This window comes from Alexandromys fortis, unplaced genomic scaffold (assembly GCF_014885135.2).
Source record: "Alexandromys fortis isolate MF-2015 unplaced genomic scaffold, M_Fortis_MF-2015_v1.1 scaffold_60, whole genome shotgun sequence".
NCBI lineage: Eukaryota > Metazoa > Chordata > Mammalia > Rodentia > Cricetidae > Alexandromys > Alexandromys fortis.
The window spans coordinates 10,233,618-10,252,315 of NW_026067946.1; the positions used below are offsets into that span (position 1 = coordinate 10,233,618).

General features: G+C 41.2%; 1 protein-coding gene across 1 annotated transcript in view; it reads right to left on the reverse strand.

Moving 5' to 3' along the window:
* The window catches only part of Dcp2 (decapping mRNA 2), a 38,670-nt gene that overhangs the window by 8,826 nt on the left and 11,146 nt on the right, over positions 1 to 18,698 (reverse strand). Inside the window, exons 2-10 of the mRNA XM_050149269.1 lie at positions 17,528 to 17,679; positions 13,297 to 13,424; positions 12,850 to 12,948; positions 8,451 to 8,603; positions 8,221 to 8,333; positions 8,021 to 8,128; positions 4,850 to 4,988; positions 2,328 to 2,438; positions 527 to 578 (exon numbers count right to left, since the gene is read on the reverse strand). Coding sequence (XP_050005226.1) covers positions 527 to 578; positions 2,328 to 2,438; positions 4,850 to 4,988; positions 8,021 to 8,128; positions 8,221 to 8,333; positions 8,451 to 8,603; positions 12,850 to 12,948; positions 13,297 to 13,424; positions 17,528 to 17,679 — 1,055 coding nt within the window. The remainder of the gene's footprint in view (positions 1 to 526; positions 579 to 2,327; positions 2,439 to 4,849; positions 4,989 to 8,020; positions 8,129 to 8,220; positions 8,334 to 8,450; positions 8,604 to 12,849; positions 12,949 to 13,296; positions 13,425 to 17,527; positions 17,680 to 18,698) is intronic.

An 18,698-nucleotide genomic window follows, 5' to 3' on the forward strand; every position in this document is an offset into this window, starting at 1 on the left:
CTTACTGAAGGAGAAACAGCATCATTTAGGTAAGAGGTGTGCACTTAGGAGCACTTTACAAAGTTGAGCCCACTACAAAAGCAGGATGAGAATGAGGCAGCCTCCTCATCACACCGTTTCCCACAGCCACAGGCCAGCAGCGTTCACAGCACACACTCCAGTGGACTTGAGTATGTTCAACAGTGAGTAACGTCCTTCCATCCAGTGTCTCCTGAGAATACCACACCTGACATCTCTGTAGTACACAGGCAGCTCTTCCTTTTTTAATTCATTTATTAAAGATTTCTGTCTCTTCCAAACCACCGCCTCCCATTTCCCTCCCCCTCCCCCAGTCAAGTCCCCCTCCCTCGTCAGCCCAAAGAGCAATCAGGGTTCCCTGCCCTGTGGGAAGTCCAAGGACCACCCCAGGCAGCTCTTCCTGTGTAACTACCATTACCATAAAGCACACTGATGTCACAGCTCCAAAAATCAAACCTAGCCTCCCACATGACAATAAACAAAAAAAAAAAAAAAAAAAAAGGCTTGCCTGTTTCAAAGTTGTCCTGAAGTTTCCGTGGATGCAGCCTCTTTTCACATTTCTATTGAAAACAGACACACAGCACAGACTTTTGTTATTTTTACATATGAAAACTCAAGAGATACACGATCAAACATCTCAAGAAGAAAATTAAACCAGGAATCTAATCATCTCCCCAGTGGGTTTCCTTAAAGCTCAGCTTCTGAAGAGTTTGGAATATTTACCAACTTCCTTACCTATCATGACCCAAAACAACACTCAGCGTACAGCCTTTTCACCTTCAAAGGCAGAGCATTGCTCCACAGCTTCGCCCGCTATCCCAGTGCTAGCAACCAAACACAGGGCCTGCCATATGCAAGGCACAAAGAGCTCTGTTAGTAAACTACATTCCCCAGCGTTCTAACCTTTTAAGTGTAACTGGAAGCAAGCACCATTCCTTCCCAACAAGCACAGGCCTTAACTCTCTGCTGAGTTAATCTGGAACCATGAGTGAAACAAATAAACCCTTTCCTTCCCATGTTGCTTTGGTCACGGTGTTTTATTACAGCAACAGTAACCCTAACTAGTCTCCCACCCCCTTTAAGTTTAAAGTTACTAATTTAACTCACTTATCTTGTTGTTTTGTTTTTTGATTTTTCAAGATAAAGTTTCTCTGTATATCCCTGGCTGTCCTGGGATTCACAGACATCCACCTGCCTCTGCCTCCCAAGTGCTGGGATTAAAGGCATGCACCGTAACTCACTTTCTTAAAGACACAGCAAACAAATGAAATGAAATAGAAAAATCCAACATACACTAACAGGAAAGATAGTAAAGACACTCAACTCTCTGGTAGAGAAACTTCTAAATTTGTAACTGCACGGTAACAATGAATGAGAGCACCAGACATAGAACGGCGGTTACAAAGCAGAGGGTAGGAGACTGAAGGGCAGGAAGAGGCTGCTCAATGACTAAGTTACAGCTAGATGGGTTAAGAAAGCTTGATGTGCTACACAGTAGCACAACTATGAACACCACCACTGCAGACTATACTTCAAAAAGCCAGGAGTGTCAACCACTGTTTCCTTCTGCCCCAGGTTGGCCTCAAAGTTATTACGTATCTCAGGCTTGTCTTAAGCTTGAGTTCCTCAGGCCTAAGCCTCCTAAGCACTCTGCCTGCACATCAGGCTAAATTTTTTTCACCATAAACATTATACAATGTGCTCATATATTGAAACATATGGCACCCCATAAATATCTATATTCTTATGAATCCAGTAAAATACACAAAATTATTTAATATCCCTTAAAAGATGTGTGTGTGTGTGTGTGTGTGTGTGTGTGTGTGTATGTGGTGTGTATGTTTGTGTGTGGTGTGTGAATTCCCAGGGAAGCCAGGACATTGCATGAGATCTTTGGAAGCTAGAGATCAAATCTAGGTCAGGGAACTGACTTGCAGCATCTGAAAAATAGCAGATGCCCTCAACCACAGACCCATTCCTTCAGGCCCCTGAACAATGGGTTTTCAGAAAAAAAAGAATTGCTTGTTTTTTACTATATAGTGTTTTTAAGGCTTTAAAGTAAATGTAAAAACCACACAAGGCAAAAAGTAGAAGTGTACCCAATTATTCTAGGCCTGTAGCTAAGAATGGCCAAAGGGAGATTTAGGTTTTAGTTCATGAAGCCAATAGAGAAGAACTCAATTTTATTAAAATTCTATCATTAAAATTTATCAAATAAAAACAAGAACTAAGCCAACATTATTGTGTCTGGAGACACCCGGTCCATTCTCAAGGAGAGCAGTCCCCTAGGCACCTCACCCGGAACTTACCATCACGGGATTCTGTTGCTTTGCTGGTTGACTGTGAACTCCATTTGTTCTTTTCTTCTGATTAGGTGAATCTTGGTACTGTTTTCTGCCATTCCCTCTCATATTTTGATTCTATTTTTCCAGTAAAAAGAACATGTAAATTCACAGTACAACAACACAAATATACCTCTATGAATGTTTATCAATTGAATGGAGTTCATAAAACATCATCTAAATGTTTACACATTTGCTTTATCAATGTACTTTCTTAGACGACTGCTTTGCAAAGGAACAGCTGAAACGGGGAGCAGCAAAGCACCATTCCCGAGGTCCTTTCCACACCTCTTGCTGTATCCATGCTTATAAACTGTTTACAATGCGCAAACATGGCAGGGTAGAAGCTCAGGTAAAGCTCACACAGAGCACAAGGCCCCAGAGTCAAGCTCCAGCACAAAGTAGCGGCAGAAACTGCGCTGGGAAGGCAGCCAGGGCACCCGGGCAGCCTGCTTTTCTCCTTTAAGCTTATTTGACATTGTGCGTGTGTACGGGGCTCTGGGAGTCAACGTGGGTGCCAGTCAGAGACACTGTACAGACCGGGTTCACTCCTTTCACCTTTACACAGGTTCCGGGATCACACTTGGGCCGTGAAGCCACTGCAGGGAGTGTCTCATCTTGCTGAGCCCTACAGCTCTTAATAGTATAAATTATGCAATAGAGGCCATCGGTTATCAGAAAATTAAAATAAACAGATAAATGTTTCACAAAATAATGAAGATCAGTGTTTTAGAAACTTGGGCCTTTTAGTAGGCACAACCTTTTCAAATACCAATTTCTCCTTCAGATCTTGAGAAACAGAGAGAACTGTGACTAATGAATGTAACTATTACTTAAAAAAATGTTGGTCTTCATTCCACCTACTCAGCCACAGAGAACACGGTCCTTGCTGAAATAACTGGCCAACAGTAACCTAGCTGAAAAGGACAGACGGTAGAGCTCACGCACCACGCTCTCAACTTAAGCTCCATTTGTCTCTTGGCAGTATTTCCTTTCCTGCGCCATTCTGATGTACCTCAGCGGCAGAGACGGATGTTTGTCAACACTAGCAATACTCACTTTAGCCCAGCAGAGACGGGTGTTTGTCAACACTAGCAATACTCACTTTAGCCCACACCAGTAGTTTGTCAACACTAGCAATACTCACTTTAGCCCAGCAGAGACGGGTGTTTGTCAACACTAGCAATACTCACTTTAGCCCACGCTAGTAGCTTTTCTGCTGCTGTCTTTCTACCGCTCTCCAAACATTCTAAACCCGCAAAAGAGAAACTCTGTTGCCAACAAAAAGGAACAATTCTTTTGCTGTTGTTTGTTTTTCGAGACAAGGTTTCTTTGTGTAATAGCTCTGACTCTCTTGGAACTCACTGAGATGCACCTGCCTGCCTCTGCCTCCCAAGTGCTAGGATTAAGGATGTGTGCCCTCACTGCCCTGCAGGGTGACTCTGAAGTCTGCGCTACTTCCAGCCGTAATCACTACTTAGCACACACCTTGTGTGCGTATGGATTTGCCTATGCTTAGGGACACTCACAGAACTACAGTTTCTGCCCCTGATTTAGTTCACTTAGCCACTGTCTTCAAGGATCACAAATACTGTAGATGTCTCAGAATTTACTTATTAATGACTGAAAACAGTCCAGGGTACGAACATGACACCTTTATTCATCCATGTGCTGTGACTATATGCGGCTGTGATTAGCTCTAGGATGACATTATCCTTTAAGGCCGTTCTCGGTTCATTTGCTTATATATGTAGGAGTAGGGGTGCGGACTTGTGATAAACTCCCGTCTAACTGGTGGGAGATCACCAATCCTTCTCCCAGCAGCCACCTCTCCTTACACTTCCAAGAGCACAGTGCAGGGGTCCTAGTTCTCTGCACCCTCACCAACACTGATGGATTTCTGTTCTGTTGGGTTTATTACCACAGCCATCCTGAGGTATAACTGATCTCTATTTCCCAATGACAAACACTGCTGAGTCTTTCCATACTTAATGGCCATCTGAACTTCTTGAGAGAAGGGTTTGGTCAAGTGTTTTAGAACGAGGCTGGGATTTATAGAACTTTTGAGTGGCTATTGTTCTTGAGGCAACAATCTGGAAACCAATAAAATGTTCATTAAGTGAACAGTAAGAAACTGAGGTATAATCACCTACCACATGATATGACAGTAAAACTATGTAATACACGTTGCTTTTTTCTATAACAATAGATCCTATCAACCTTAACTCAGAAATCGTCTTCTTTCAAGCCTCTCACTGGCAGCATGCATAAAGAGGCTCAAGAGGAACATCCCATTATTTACCACATTGGATTTATTCCAAGACTATGAAGGATAATGAGTCTCAGGTCTGTTCAAGTCACAAGCTGGAACCATGGGCAACTGCTCAACAATTCAGAATTCTTCTAAACAGTACACATAATTCCTCTGCTGAAAATGATTTCGAAGTGGAATAATCAAAGCATGTGGAAGGATTCAGTGACGCCCTCACCTTTGTTTTGAAAGGGTCCGACGCCCCTTCTGCGTGGTTACCATGTGGCTTCTGCGGCAATGGCTGCCTGTGCTTTACCCACTGGTCACTAGGAGAACCTTCAGGAAACAGTTGCTGGCTGTGGCGGAATTTTGTTCGACTACACCAAGGTTTAAAAAATAAGAGATTTTCACTTGCAGCTCTTTAAAAGTCGTCAGTTTAACCAACCTAAAAACTATCTATTTTACTTTTTTAAAAAATCATTTACCTTTCCCCACAATTCCTTAAGTTATAAAAGCAGGAAACCCCCCCCCTTTTTTTTTAAGACAGTATCTCTGTGTAGTCCTGGCTGTCTTGGAACTTGCTCTGTAGGCCAGGCCACCGTTAAACTCAGAAATCCTCCTACCTCTGCCTTCTGAGTGCTGGTATTAAAGTCATGTACCTAAATGTCCAGGTAAAGCAGAGATTCTGATCAGCTTTGCCAGCTATATTGGTGCTAATGAATTTTTCTTACATTAACAACCTATCCTTTCTGAATTATTCAAACCATACCATCCCTATAAGTAATTATATTCTTTAAATCAAAAGACAGGTCTTTGTAAATTTAGTTGAAGCAGTGAAATGATGTATGTGAATTTTCTTTTTAACGGGATGGACAGCGCATTCTTTCCAGATGGCTCAGTAAGGGATCTGATAAATAGGTTGGTTACAGCCCCTACCAATGTTATATGTGATCTGAGAAATTAGGTTACTTTCCAGAGCACAGCTGCTTAAATCACAAGAGATACAAAATACTGCAATGGTAAAGACTTCTGAATGTGTAGAACCAGGAGCTACCTCAAAGCCCCATGTGCAAGGAGTCTGAGGTATCTGTTGGCCTGTTCATTACCCAACCGCTACACAGCCTTGGTTCTAAACACACAACACACACAACATTGCCATCAAACCAGGAACACCATGGAAGATCTCTGCTTAGAAGTGACATTAATATGTTGCAGGCTTATAATATACACAATATAGCTTTGACTCTTACAGAAAGAAAATGGCACAGTTATTGAATGAAAAGACTGCCAGTGTTTTCCACCACCCCAGCACGCATGCATCAAATCAGCCCATCTTTGGTCTGTCTGTCCTATGTTAGAATACTTGATCTGGGGACTGACTAGGAGCTGGTTCAGCAGGTAGAATCACGCCCTGTGCGGGCCTAATGGTCTGAGTTCAAGCTTTGAAACCCATGGCCGAAGGAGAGAACTGACTCCAAAAGGTTGTCTTCTGACCGCTGCAGGCCTACATGCGCACACACACAGACACAAGCAGACAGCCTTCTAACGAAGAATGTTTCATTTTGAACACTGCTGCTGCACATACACACTACTCTAGAGAATTTCACTCAGGAGCATCCCACACCTGCACATAAGCAGTACCCTAAAGAACATAAGATTATCAGACACCTTTCAGAATTCCTTTTTCCATGTAAAACTTACAGAGCTGGATCTGATGGCTCCAGACTATAATTAAAACACTTGAGAGGCTGAAGCAGGAGGACTGTTGAGGCCAGTAGTGTCTATATGCTGAGTTCTGGACCAGTCTGGACTACAGGTGAGACCCTGTCTCGAAGTGTTTTTAAAAATCAAACTAGGATATGTTTCCGTAATTCTACCTTTTCAAAAGGCAAAACAGTGACCTTTCCTCCAACATAACAGACTGTGAGACTGAATAGAATACTGCCTCTAAAGGAAGTATAAAAAGTAGCTAAAGCCTGCAATCACCTCTGCTCCTAACAAGAGCAGACACTCGAGCACAGGCTGCTGGAGACTTTCCCAGCCATGCACAGCCTCCACTTATGACTTCTTGGGAATAGCTGCTTTTATACTCTTGGCTATAGTCTCGTCTTCCTGACTTGTCATACTGTTCACTTATTTCTATTAGCGTGTCTTTATAATAATTAATATAAATTTTGAAAGACAGAATGATTCCTGAGATATTTAATCCAATGTCTTTTCCTTGTAAAACCAACACAAATAGAATAGCACCTATTTAAAATGTATAACTATAAATGTGATATAGTCTTATTGCTTTTTTAAAGATTAAAATCCTAGATTAAGAAGATCACCAAATTAGAAAAAAAAAAAAAGGAAAACAAGAAGCAAAGTAAAACCACAACTCTGGCAAAAAAAAACAAACAAACAAAAAAAAAACTTATAACAAGCTGCTTATGAGATCATATGAGAAATCTAATGAGAAAACATACGTTAAGGTCCTTGCTGCCAAGGCTTATTATGACTAAGTTTGATCCCAGAGACCCAACACAGTAGAAGAGAACTATTTGCAAATTGCCCTCTACACACACACACACACACACACACACAGACACAGACCATGTTATGTACACACCTACACAAAATAAACTTAATAAAATTATATTATGCACACTTAACGAAGTTACTTTCCAAGTCTGTACCGAGTTCCAAACCAGTAAATGTCAATGACAGTCCACACCATGTAATTAATAGACCCTCTTCATAACACAGCTGAGAGCAAGCTGGGGAGATGTCTTATTCGGTAAAGTACTTGCTGTACAAACACGAGAACCTCAGTTAGATCCCAGAACACAGACAAAGGCCAAGTTTGGTGATGTGTGCTTGTAATCCCACAGCTGGGGAGGCAAAACAGGCATAATCCTGAGAACTCCAGACCAGCGAGAGGCCATGAATCAACACACAAAACTAAATGACACTGGAGGCCAATCTTAGACCTCCTCATGTGCACATGCGGTCACACACCTACATGAACATACACATTCATTTGCATGCAAAATTCTGTAAAAAGTTCAAACAGCTGTCACCGACTCTAACAAATTACTCAGCAGTATCTCCCGCCTCCTGTGCAGCAGAGACCTCAACGCACCCCATTCAATCACCTCCAGAAACTAAATCTTCAACACACACTCTTCTCCTTTTCCTGCTATTCTGAAGTTGATGTCCTCTCGAGTGGACTATTTTAAAACGTGCCTGAAGTGTCTTTCCACGAATTACCCCCTTTCATCTTAGCAGAAACCTCTAAAGACTATCTACGACAGAAACTGAGACACAACAGAGCTTCTAGGGCTCTCAAGCTGCTCTGACTCAAGAAGCAAATGGTGTTAGACTGAAAACCCCAGAAAGCCACCATCTCACAAGGACATCTCTGTACCTCAACTTTTCCACAGTGGGTTTAGATGGTGTGCTGCCAACTGAAGAAAAACCATTGTCACTGTCCGAGGAATCTCCAAATCTTCGAGACAGCCAGTCCCTTAGTGGTCTAGGGGAACATGAACAATTCATTAAACACAAACAAACCTGGAATAAAGAGCAGCACCAAGGACAGTTTTACAGTTTGAGAAATAAACATACCTGATAAAGGGAATGGCCATAAAAAACTTATTAGGCGCCAAGCCGAGCTTGGACTTGGGCGTCATGTCATTTCTGTGACAGGGCAACTTCTCAATGGAGAACCACTCAATGTTCTGAAACAAGACAATCGCATCTAGTTGATTACCAGCAAGAAGGAGCTAAAACCACCCCAGCGTCTTTCAATCGGGATTCTGTTTAGCAACCCACCAATATTCTTAACTCTTACATACCCTAATTTCTCTTCTGGTTTTGGGGTTAAACTTTGTGTCTTTTGGAACTCCTGGAATGATGTACAAGCGAGCAAGCTGGTCATTGATTCGAAGTTCGATGTAATCATCCTTACAAATATAGTCTTTTATATCGAAACCAGTTTCTTCGAAGACCTGGAAATAAATGTGGATAAAATATTTAATTTTAAACATTTGAGGTGGGTAGGAAGATGAGCTCAAGGGTAGCTAGTTACATGATTGAGATGGTGTCAAAACAAAACAGACGAAGGCATCATCCTAAATCTAACCCGAAGCTAGGAAATTAGGATAAAGCCCCCCCCCCCCAATGTAATGCTAAGACAAGTAAAAACTGAACAGATCAAGCAGGGATAAACTATAGGCAAAGGACTGCTAACAATCTGACTACCTATCAGCCAGGACTTAACTGCTTGGCTGCTTTCAGACAGTGCTGCCTGCATTACACTGTAGCGCCACCAAGTGGCAGAAGGACTGGCTGCAACTCTTAGTACTCCTAAATGAAACCAAAAAAAAAAAAAAAAAAAAGGCAACTGCATGAATACAACCTGAAAAATTCCTAGGCTGATGGCCAGGTAGTGCTGGCAAAAGCCCTTATCCCAGTACTTGGAGGTAGAGGCAGGCGAATCTCTGAGTCTGAGGCCAGCCTGGTCTATAGAGTGAACAGCTAGAGAAACCCAAACAAACAAACTCTAGGTTGTAACCCTTGTGACTATATGGAGGAGGGGCTATTGGAGGTTATTTAACCTTATTGGGTTAAATGAGGTTCTTAACCATATGACCCTGATTTTGGTTAAGAAAAGACCACAACAGTTCTCTGGACAATACCCAAACATACCCAGGAAAGCCCACGTGGACACACCACTGGAAATTAGATTCCTACAAGCAAGCAAGAAAGCCTGCAATGAAATCCAAATAGCTGGAGCTCTAATCTTGGATCTCTACTCCAGATCTGCAAGGAAATAAATTCTGCAGTTTAAACTACCCTGTCAGTTGTAAGTCAACTCAAGCAAAGTAAACAGTACCTTTACTTTTTTTTAAACCTTCCAGCCAACTCCCTAAGCTTATAGGCAAAGGCAATCATTTAAAATTCAGGATTAAAAAACAAGGCTTGCCTTTAAAAAAAAAATCTACCAAAGGGAAGGCCACCTGCTCCGTGGGCCTGTGATCCCATCTCTCCCATCTTTCATGGGTGCTGAAGATGTAAACTTGGACCGTAGACTTGAGCATAAGTGCTCTTACCTACAGAGCCCTCTCTTCCCAGCATGCTTCCTTCCCATGGCGGTTTTCTGAAAGGCATTCTATGCAAGTGTTCTCTGACCACGCTCATAACCTCATCTTCCTTCTTCTCCCCGAGCCCCTTCAGCATTTCCAATCATTCCCCGAACTCACTTTGTTCATATCCTGCACATGTACACATGATTGAATGAACCAATATAATGTCTAGGGTTCCAAAAGGAGAGAGAATGAATTTATCTTTCTGGGTCTGACTTAATATGGTTTAGCTCTGGCTACGTCTTTTTTCTGCAGATGACAAGAATTTGTTGCTTGAACTGACATTGCTGGCACACATATAAAAACTGGTGTATACTGGCAATCCAAACTAAGCTCTCCTGCTTGGGCAGCAAGCACTCTGCACACTGAGCTACACCTCAGACCCTACACCAGTGCCTTTTAAGAGCTGTAACTTTTTTTCTTCACTAATAAACTACATCCAAACTAAAACAAGGTAGTAAACACCACTGCATCAAACACACCAGCTCAAAAATATCTCAGAATCAAATTTCCGCTGCTTCTGGCTATGAAGTTCTTCAAAGTGACCGTCTTTAATACATTTGAGTGGCTAAATGGCTTTTCTGAAGTAGCTAGGCTTTTTACATAAATACAGCCTGAACTGGAACAAATCTCAAAGGTCGGGTAAAATGTGGGGCAGGATAAAAAGCCAACGGCAGACTTTCCATACATTAAAGGCAAATGGTAAACAATAGTTGCTGTTTAGGTTCAGGGACCATTAAAGAGCTAACCAGAAAAAGAGAATTTTAAATAAGGATGAATGGAGATTCACCCATTTGGAATTTCCTTTTACAGAGCCACTCCCTCCTTCGAGGCTGCGTGGCAACAGAACTGCACAGGGAAAGGAACCCGAACCGTTCAGATGCTGCTGCGTTTACATCTGGGATGTCCTCAACAGGCTGATGCTGGCTGGCACTTGGCCTCCATCTCATGGTGCTATGTGAGAGGCTGTGGAGCCTGCAGGAGGTAGAGCTGGATGGTGAGAACAGGTGAGATCTTGAAGCCTAAACCAGCGTGGTACCAACCATGCTCTGAGCCTCTAGGTTCAGTAAGTACATAGACAGGCACCAGCTGAGATGCCCAGAACCACAATGATGCCTTCTCCACGATTAACCAAGGCTCTGACAGTGAACACCAAAGTCAATTCTTCCTCAACCAAGTGGTTGTGACACATACTTTGTCTCACCAAACAAAAGTAACTAATCCAGAGATGCACCGAGCTGGGGTCTCAATTGGCAGGGAGAGAAGAAGCTGTTTGGGTAGGCAGAATTTCACTCAAACTTTAGAAACAATCAAATTCAGAGGACAAGGAATGACTCTGTTAAATGGCTAAGCTGGGGGTGGAGCAGGATTGGACTTTATCTTATAGCTCAGGTAAAAGGCTAGATTGAGTTTTGAGAAGAAACATGTAAATATTTAGAAAAATTCAGACCCTACATTTTTCTGGATAATGAAAAAGAAATAAAAGAACAAAGAATACAGTTAGAGGTCGAAATGTTCTGTCAAAGAAAACATTCAATTTTCAAGCAAAAAGTAGAAAAGACACCATTATAAAGAACAGAGCCAGAGATATGCTTTAAAAGTGGACAGAACAAATGAAGGTAGATATGGCCCCAAAAAGCAAAGGGGGGAGAAAGACAGTATCTTATTTTTTTAATGTATTATTATTATTATTATTATTTTTGGTCTAACAGCCCTAGCTGTCCTGGAACTAGCTCTGTAGACCAGTCTGGCCTCGAACTCACAGAGATCCACCTGCCTCTGCCTCCCAAGTGCTGGGATTAAAGGTGTGTACCATCATTGTCTGGCCCTTATTATTTTTTAGTTATAAATTGATTAGCCCATTAGCTCAGGCTTCTTATAACTCTTATAACTTATATTAACCCACGTGGCTCGGTACCTTATTCAGCGAGGCAGTTACATCTTGCTTGCTCTGTTTCCAGATCAGGACAGCAGACCAAGCTTTTCTCTTCCCAGAATTCTCCTGTTCTTGTTGCCCCTCCTCTACTTCCTGCCTGGCTACTGGCCAATCAGCATTTTATTAAAATACAATTGACAAGGTACAAGCCATTGTCCCACAGCACTTACCCCCTTAAAAAAAAAAAAAAAAGAACAAAGTAAAAACTCTGAATCTAATATCCTTTGTGGCACACACATTTAATCCTGCCGCTTAGGAGACAGACAGATCTCTGTGAATTCAAGGTGTGGTGGCACACACCTTTAATATGAGCAGTTGGGAGGCAGAGGCAGGCAGATCTCTGTGAGTTCAAGGACAGCCTGGCCTACAGAGGGAGTTCCAGGACAAAGATAAACAGAAAAACCCTGTCTCAAAAAGCCAAAAATTATACAATAAAAATAAGATATAGAGGTTAATATTAAGCCACATAAAGATGAAAATACACAGAGAGTCGGGATACTGTATGTTATGTTCTCTTTGAATTGTCTGAATGCTGAGGAAGGAGCAACAGCTGCCAAAAGTTATTTGTTTATAAATGCTGCTGAATTAATCCAAGATAGATACTTTGAGAATACCTTGACATCAAAATTGAAGTCAAAAGGTATGCTACTTTGGAGAAGAGGTTTTGCTTTTGTTTCCACAGAAAATGAGAGGATATGGATTCATTCTGAGTTAAGAAAAATCCAGGTTTGATCAAGAAGACCACTTGAGAAATCTCCAGTAGGTACTGGTCACCCAGATGTTAGAGTTCTACATCCAGAACGGATTCAAGACTGCTGCCCGAGATGACCAAGCCTCACAGTATACTTACTCCAGTCATGACTTGATCATAATTTTAAATTTTCTTTAGGTACCCAACCAGCAGGAAGTAGCCTGCCTGGTACTCAAAAAGACTAGCAGAGGGCATCAGATCCATTGCAACTAAAGTTAGAGATAGCTGTGAGGTAGCATGTAGGTGGTAGGAATCAAACACGGGTCCCTGCTCTTAACCATCTCCTGTAGTCCAAACGGTTGTCTCTAGTTAAACCATGCATTCACATTTCAGAAAAAGAACTAAGCTTTCTCCAGAGCTTAAAAGAGACTTAAGACTCAGCAAGCTAGCAGCCACACTCACCGCCAATGGAAGGCACTCACCTCTCTGGCGGCGCAGTCGTGGGGTGCTTCCTCTTTATTCACTTTTCCTTTTGGAAACCCCCAGCCTGATTTTGCCAGGTATCCCTGAACCAGCAGTACCTACAAACAAGCAGGAAGTCAAAAACAAACCCCAAAGAAATCCAGTTTCCTTTCCCATTTTCCATCCCCAAAGATACTTTTCTCCGTACTTCAGGTAATTATTTACCAACAAACTACGCACAACATTTGGGCCCAGCATCTTCTGAGATGGTAAATATGCTAGCATGAAGAGACACACATTTCATATTTAAACTGTCTCAATAACAAACTCACAGCTTTTTACACTAAGCCATAGCAAACACACAGAATGCAGGTAAGACATCCGAAGTTTAGTTCTTTAAAATTAAGAATCTGAGGATGTTTGAACACCTCAGTCAATGGCTGACGTCTTCAGATCAGTGCACTCACATTCTCGAGCGTCTCATCAAGGATGATCGCACCATAGGTTGGCACTCCCATTTTATATTCCTTCCATTCATCCAAAATCCTTTCCACATCTTCACCTTGCGGCAGCAGAAAGGGACAATGACTGAAGAGTATAGAGAATGTTAAGGAAACTGCCTTTCCCTTAGGCCAGCCTAAGAAGCTACAACAAGGGAACGGCTGGAGCGACGCTCAGTGCTCACAGCGCCCTCCAGAGTCCAGCTCCCAGTGCCCACATCTGGGGCTCATAGCCACACACCTCAACTCCAAGGGGTCTTCTGGCCTCCACAGAAACCCGTACACTCAAACACTAACACGGAGTCAGAAGTTAAAATAAAACTTCACAAAATTACACACAGAAACAAACTTATTTAAATCAACTCTATTTTGCATAAAATTATTCAAGTTTGCAAGTTAGACTAATCCCAGCACACTCGTTTTCCTTGAACAATTCATTAGCTTTTGTATTTAATCTAGACATGATCCAAATTATGCTTCTAATAGTCAGCACTAGACTCCCAAGCTAACGAATACAAAGGCAGAAATCGTGACTGTCTCAGATGCTCATTGTTGAGTCAAATCCATGCCAGAGTCAGCACACCAAAAACGACAGCATGAGAGAAAGGCCTCCATTCGACCAAAGGAAGGACATGCCAGGAACATAGAGTTAGGTCCTGGAACTCTGGGGAGTAGGATAAGGCACAGGGTACACACTACATTGATGAAGTTCTTTACCACATATATACATGTGTCTATTTCATAATAGTTCATGCTAAGTTAACAGTTTACTATAGTTTATAAAGGAAAATGAGGGTCTCAGTTTCAGAAGAAATTTAAGTATATATCTAAGAAGTAGAACAGTGTAAAATACTAGAGAAATTAACAACAAAAACAATCTCTAAAATTGTACACTCGGTCTATTGATGCCCTAAGCATCAAAGGCACCATCACTAAAACAGGATGAAGGTTGTGCAGAAAATCACAATTCAGGACAGTTTCTTAATCTGGGGATCTATTTGTAATGGTCTTCAAGCCCCTAAAAGCTTATATATCCTGTTTTATTTAGATATTAACTCTAAAACATGAGTCATGAATATGTTTTCAATTACGTATGATGACCACAAATATGAAAACTACCACTTATTTCTGAGGCCAGACACTTAAGCTATTTTGATTCCTATGGGCTAGTAGGAACAATTGAAATTTTAGAGTCAAATGATGAGAAAAAGGAATATTCTATAGCAAATGGAGCAGAAACTCAAGAGAACCTTTAAATGAGCACTATTAATTACAGTGACAAGTTTGGGCAAAATGAAAGCATATTTAGTTTCTATCATAAACATAATTTCATGAGCTATAATATATTTCGAAGTTTTAGTTTTATGGTTGTAGTAAGAACTAAAATGGCTCTCTACAAATCCAAAGAGGTCAACCACGTATAACATCATAACTAAAAGACAAACACAGTCAATCTCCATGTAACTGTTTTGTGCTTTAAAGGCTTACTCCAGATATATTAACCATCCTATGAACCTGTGATCCCTCAGAGACCAAAATACTGAAATCACTTCCCAATAAAAGTCTGGCTTAGGGGTTGGAGAGATGGCTCAGTGGTTAAGAGCACATACTGCTCTTCCGGAGGACCTGAGTTCGATTCCCAGCACCTATGTACGGGACTCACAACCACCTGTAATTCCAGCTTCAGGGAATCTGATGCTTCTGGCCTCCCTAAACACCTGCACCCAATGCATATCCTAACACACATATACACATAATTAGAAAGTAAATAAATATATTTGTAAAAGTCTGGTTCTATAGTCACTAAAAATTCTTGGCTGGGTGATGGTGGTACATGCTTTTAGTCCCAACACTAAAAAGGCAGAGGCAGGCGGATCTCGATCTCTGTGAGTTCAAGGCCAGCCTGGTCTACAGACCAAGTTTCAGGACAGCAAGGGCTACACAAAGAAAAAAAAAAATCAAAAAGAAAAAAAAATCTGAGTTGTAAAGTCACTAATTTACCACAAAAACAAAACACACACACACACACACACATTCTTTCACTTTCTCTGTAAGTTGACTCTGCCTCTCCCAAAATAGTTTAACAAAAACAAAACCAACACAAATGAAACAAAACCTCCCAAGCAAACCTATAGTTGTTTTCAGACACACCCAAACCCCTGCATACTGCACTGGAGTCTTTCCAGCGTCCTCTCTCCCATTTACTCGAAAACATCTCACTTTTCACTCTGTGATGCTTTTCTTCCAAAATGACCCCCCCCATCTATCTAACCTCGAAATATTTTTCTTCGCAATCCTTAACATATATTGGTTCTTTCCTAGATGGCAGACCCATCCTCAACAAGATTTCCAAATTTACTCTTTGATTAGGCAACATTCACGTATTATTTATTAGGTTAAGAAAGGAACTGGGAACCAAAGAAATCAAATGACTTCATGATCTAGGGGTCACTCTCAGGATCTGGTATGGTTCCTCTCTGTCCTCTGAACGCTCTTCTACTTCTCACGTGTTTTGCGAGCATCTTCGTTTCTCTCGTGACCCTAATGGCAAGCCTGCCTGGTTCACTGCAAATCGCCCGGCACATAGATACCATTCAGTTATTTAACAAAGCTGAGTTCCTTCTCAAAAGCTTCCTTCCCCATATAACTAAGTAAAAAGAAAAAGTCTGTATCACTTTTTTTATGTCTGTAACACTAGGATTAAGTATAAAGCTTACAAGTACACCCATGAGCGAATTCTTATTCAGAAATCCAAGACAACAGCTGTTTTGGAAAAACCTAAAGTCTATATAAGAGGACCAAAACAAAGGGTTTTGTTATTAATAATTTCCCCACAGCTCGGTTATAACTCTTACAAGCAAGGTCTCCTGTCTGTGCAGACTAGCCGCCAAGCCTTCAGCTAAAGTGATACTCAACACAATCCCATTTCTCTCTGACGCATCACCAACCTCTACACAACGACTCGATCAAGTGTTTAAGCACTTGTTCTGACAGTGTTCTTCTGGAGCCCTATCCTCTTAAGTACCAGAGCTTGCCTATGGCTCAGGTCACCAACCAACCACATCTTGGATGTCATTTTCACACGATGAGCTTGCTCAAATACTTGCCATGTTCACATCTCTAAAACACTGCTATCTATTTTCTATAGAGCCCCAGGAAGCCCTAATTTTATGGATCTGGGAAGTGACCGGAAGCTTAGTTTGGTCTTTTGGGTCATTTGTACCTGCTCTAAGCCTAGCTCAAACACACCGATTTTGTGGGGGCATATTCACTGCAACACACACTGAATGGCTAAGAACTGTATACACTAAATAACTCAAATCACCTCGCTCAAGATTTAAGAGGCTCTCTAGAATTTTCCAACTCTGCAATTCTGTTCACTCCTTGTTTGTATCTACAAAGGAAACTCTGTATCTCCTTTAAAAGTGTGTTGTCTAAAATCTTTCTACCCCATTTAAAGTCTGAGAACATTTAATACAGCAACCTATCTTTTTTTTGACCACGTAGAAAAGTTTATTTTATAATCTTTTTGCTGTTGTTTTTGTTTTTAGAGACAGGGTTTCACTGTAGCTTTGGAGCTTGTCCTGGAGCTAGCTTTTGTAGAGCAGGTTGGCCTTGAAGTCACAGAAATCCAAATCCACCTGCCTCTGGCTCCCGAGTGCTGGGATTAAAGGCGAGCAACACCATCGTCTGGCTAATTTATAATCTTAAACATTCAGGTAAACCTCTTATAACCACTACATTAAAACAAACTGGGTTTTTTTTTTGTTTGTTTGTTTGTTTTTGGTCTGTTTTTAAGACAGGGTTTCTTTGTAGCCCTGGTTGGCCTTGAACTGAGAGATTCGCCTGCCTCCATCTACCTATCAACTGCTGGGATTAATGGCATGCATCACTACATCTGACCAAGCTGTGTCTTATAAAGAACAGTTTCTTTGATTGATTACCTGGTTAAACAGCACACCAAGAGTAAGAACCAGAACTGTCTCATAAATAGGCTAGTTATTTCTAAAATTCACTCCTAATCAGTGCATATTTCGGTATTGTAAGAAATAAGAACAAAAAAAAGTGCATCACACACCTATTTTTGTTATGTTTTCTCTAGAGGTTAAAAAACTACAAGAAAGGCAAATGGAAATTTGTGCTAAAATATTTTATTAGAAAGAATGAGAGATTATCATTATAACAACAGAAAGGATATCAGCTTTGGCAAAGTCTCTTATCCCACACTGAGGTAATCCTGGTGTGTTCTGCATGTAGAAATCCAAGTAAAACCAATGGGCGAGTTCAATCTGGAAGCAAACTCGGATTGCATTATCTCGTTCCTCGCTAGGAATATGCAAAATAAATCGGCTGTAAAAACAAAACACACCCAGAAGTTATGCTCACAAACTACTACAGTTGATTTTAATATATCTACTCCCTTACCCTGCCCACCAACTTAGAAAAAAGAGCAGTATCTGATAGGAAAAGCCCTGGGAAGAGTATTAAGAGTTGGGTGTGGTGGTGCAATGCCTGCAATCCACCACTAGAGGGATCGAGGGAGGAGGGTTGTGAAGATAAAAGTGGTTTGAAAGAGATCTGTACTAGAATTTTTTGAAGAGCTGTATAGCTACTGTTCACAAATACAGAAATTAACTTTACGGCTTCCTAGCCAATTAGAGCACACGAGGAAACCAAGGGACACACCAATGTCTCTGTGCCTGACATCCACTGAGTCCCCACACATAAACAACACAAGAGACAACTGCAGAGAGAAGAAATGGGCACTTCTGTTTCTCTTTAACATACTGGACTTCCCAAGAACATACCCACAGAGTCTAGATCCGAATGGATTTACTTTTTAAAAATCCCCAAGTGCTTTTTAAACACGCCAAGAAAGAAGGAAAGCATATGCAAGAGTGCTTTTTTCCGGAAACACACAGCAGACGTACAGATGTGATGAGGATAAGAGTTGTCTTATTTACAGGTTAGAATGGCAGTAGCTGTGCTTCTTTCACGGTTGAGCATTTGGGGACTCCTTTTTTCTTCAAGCATCAGAAGCAAATTCAACTAAATGAAATAAACGCTAGCCTTTTGGATCACTTTAATTAAAAGAGCTACCACTCAACTAATTAGTCGTAGAGAGTTATTTACTTGCTATGAAATGATGCAAGTGTTTTTTTATTTCAGTTCTCAAATTTCAAATCAAATAAAAAAGATTTAAAATTACAACACCAGTATCACATTCAAATAATCAACCAACAGTACACACAAGCATGTGCACACACATACACACAGTGCACCTGTATATTCTTTCTCCCCTCCCCTCTTCGGTCTACCTCACGAGCTCCTAACTCAATGTCAGGGCCTCACAAACACTACCTCCACTA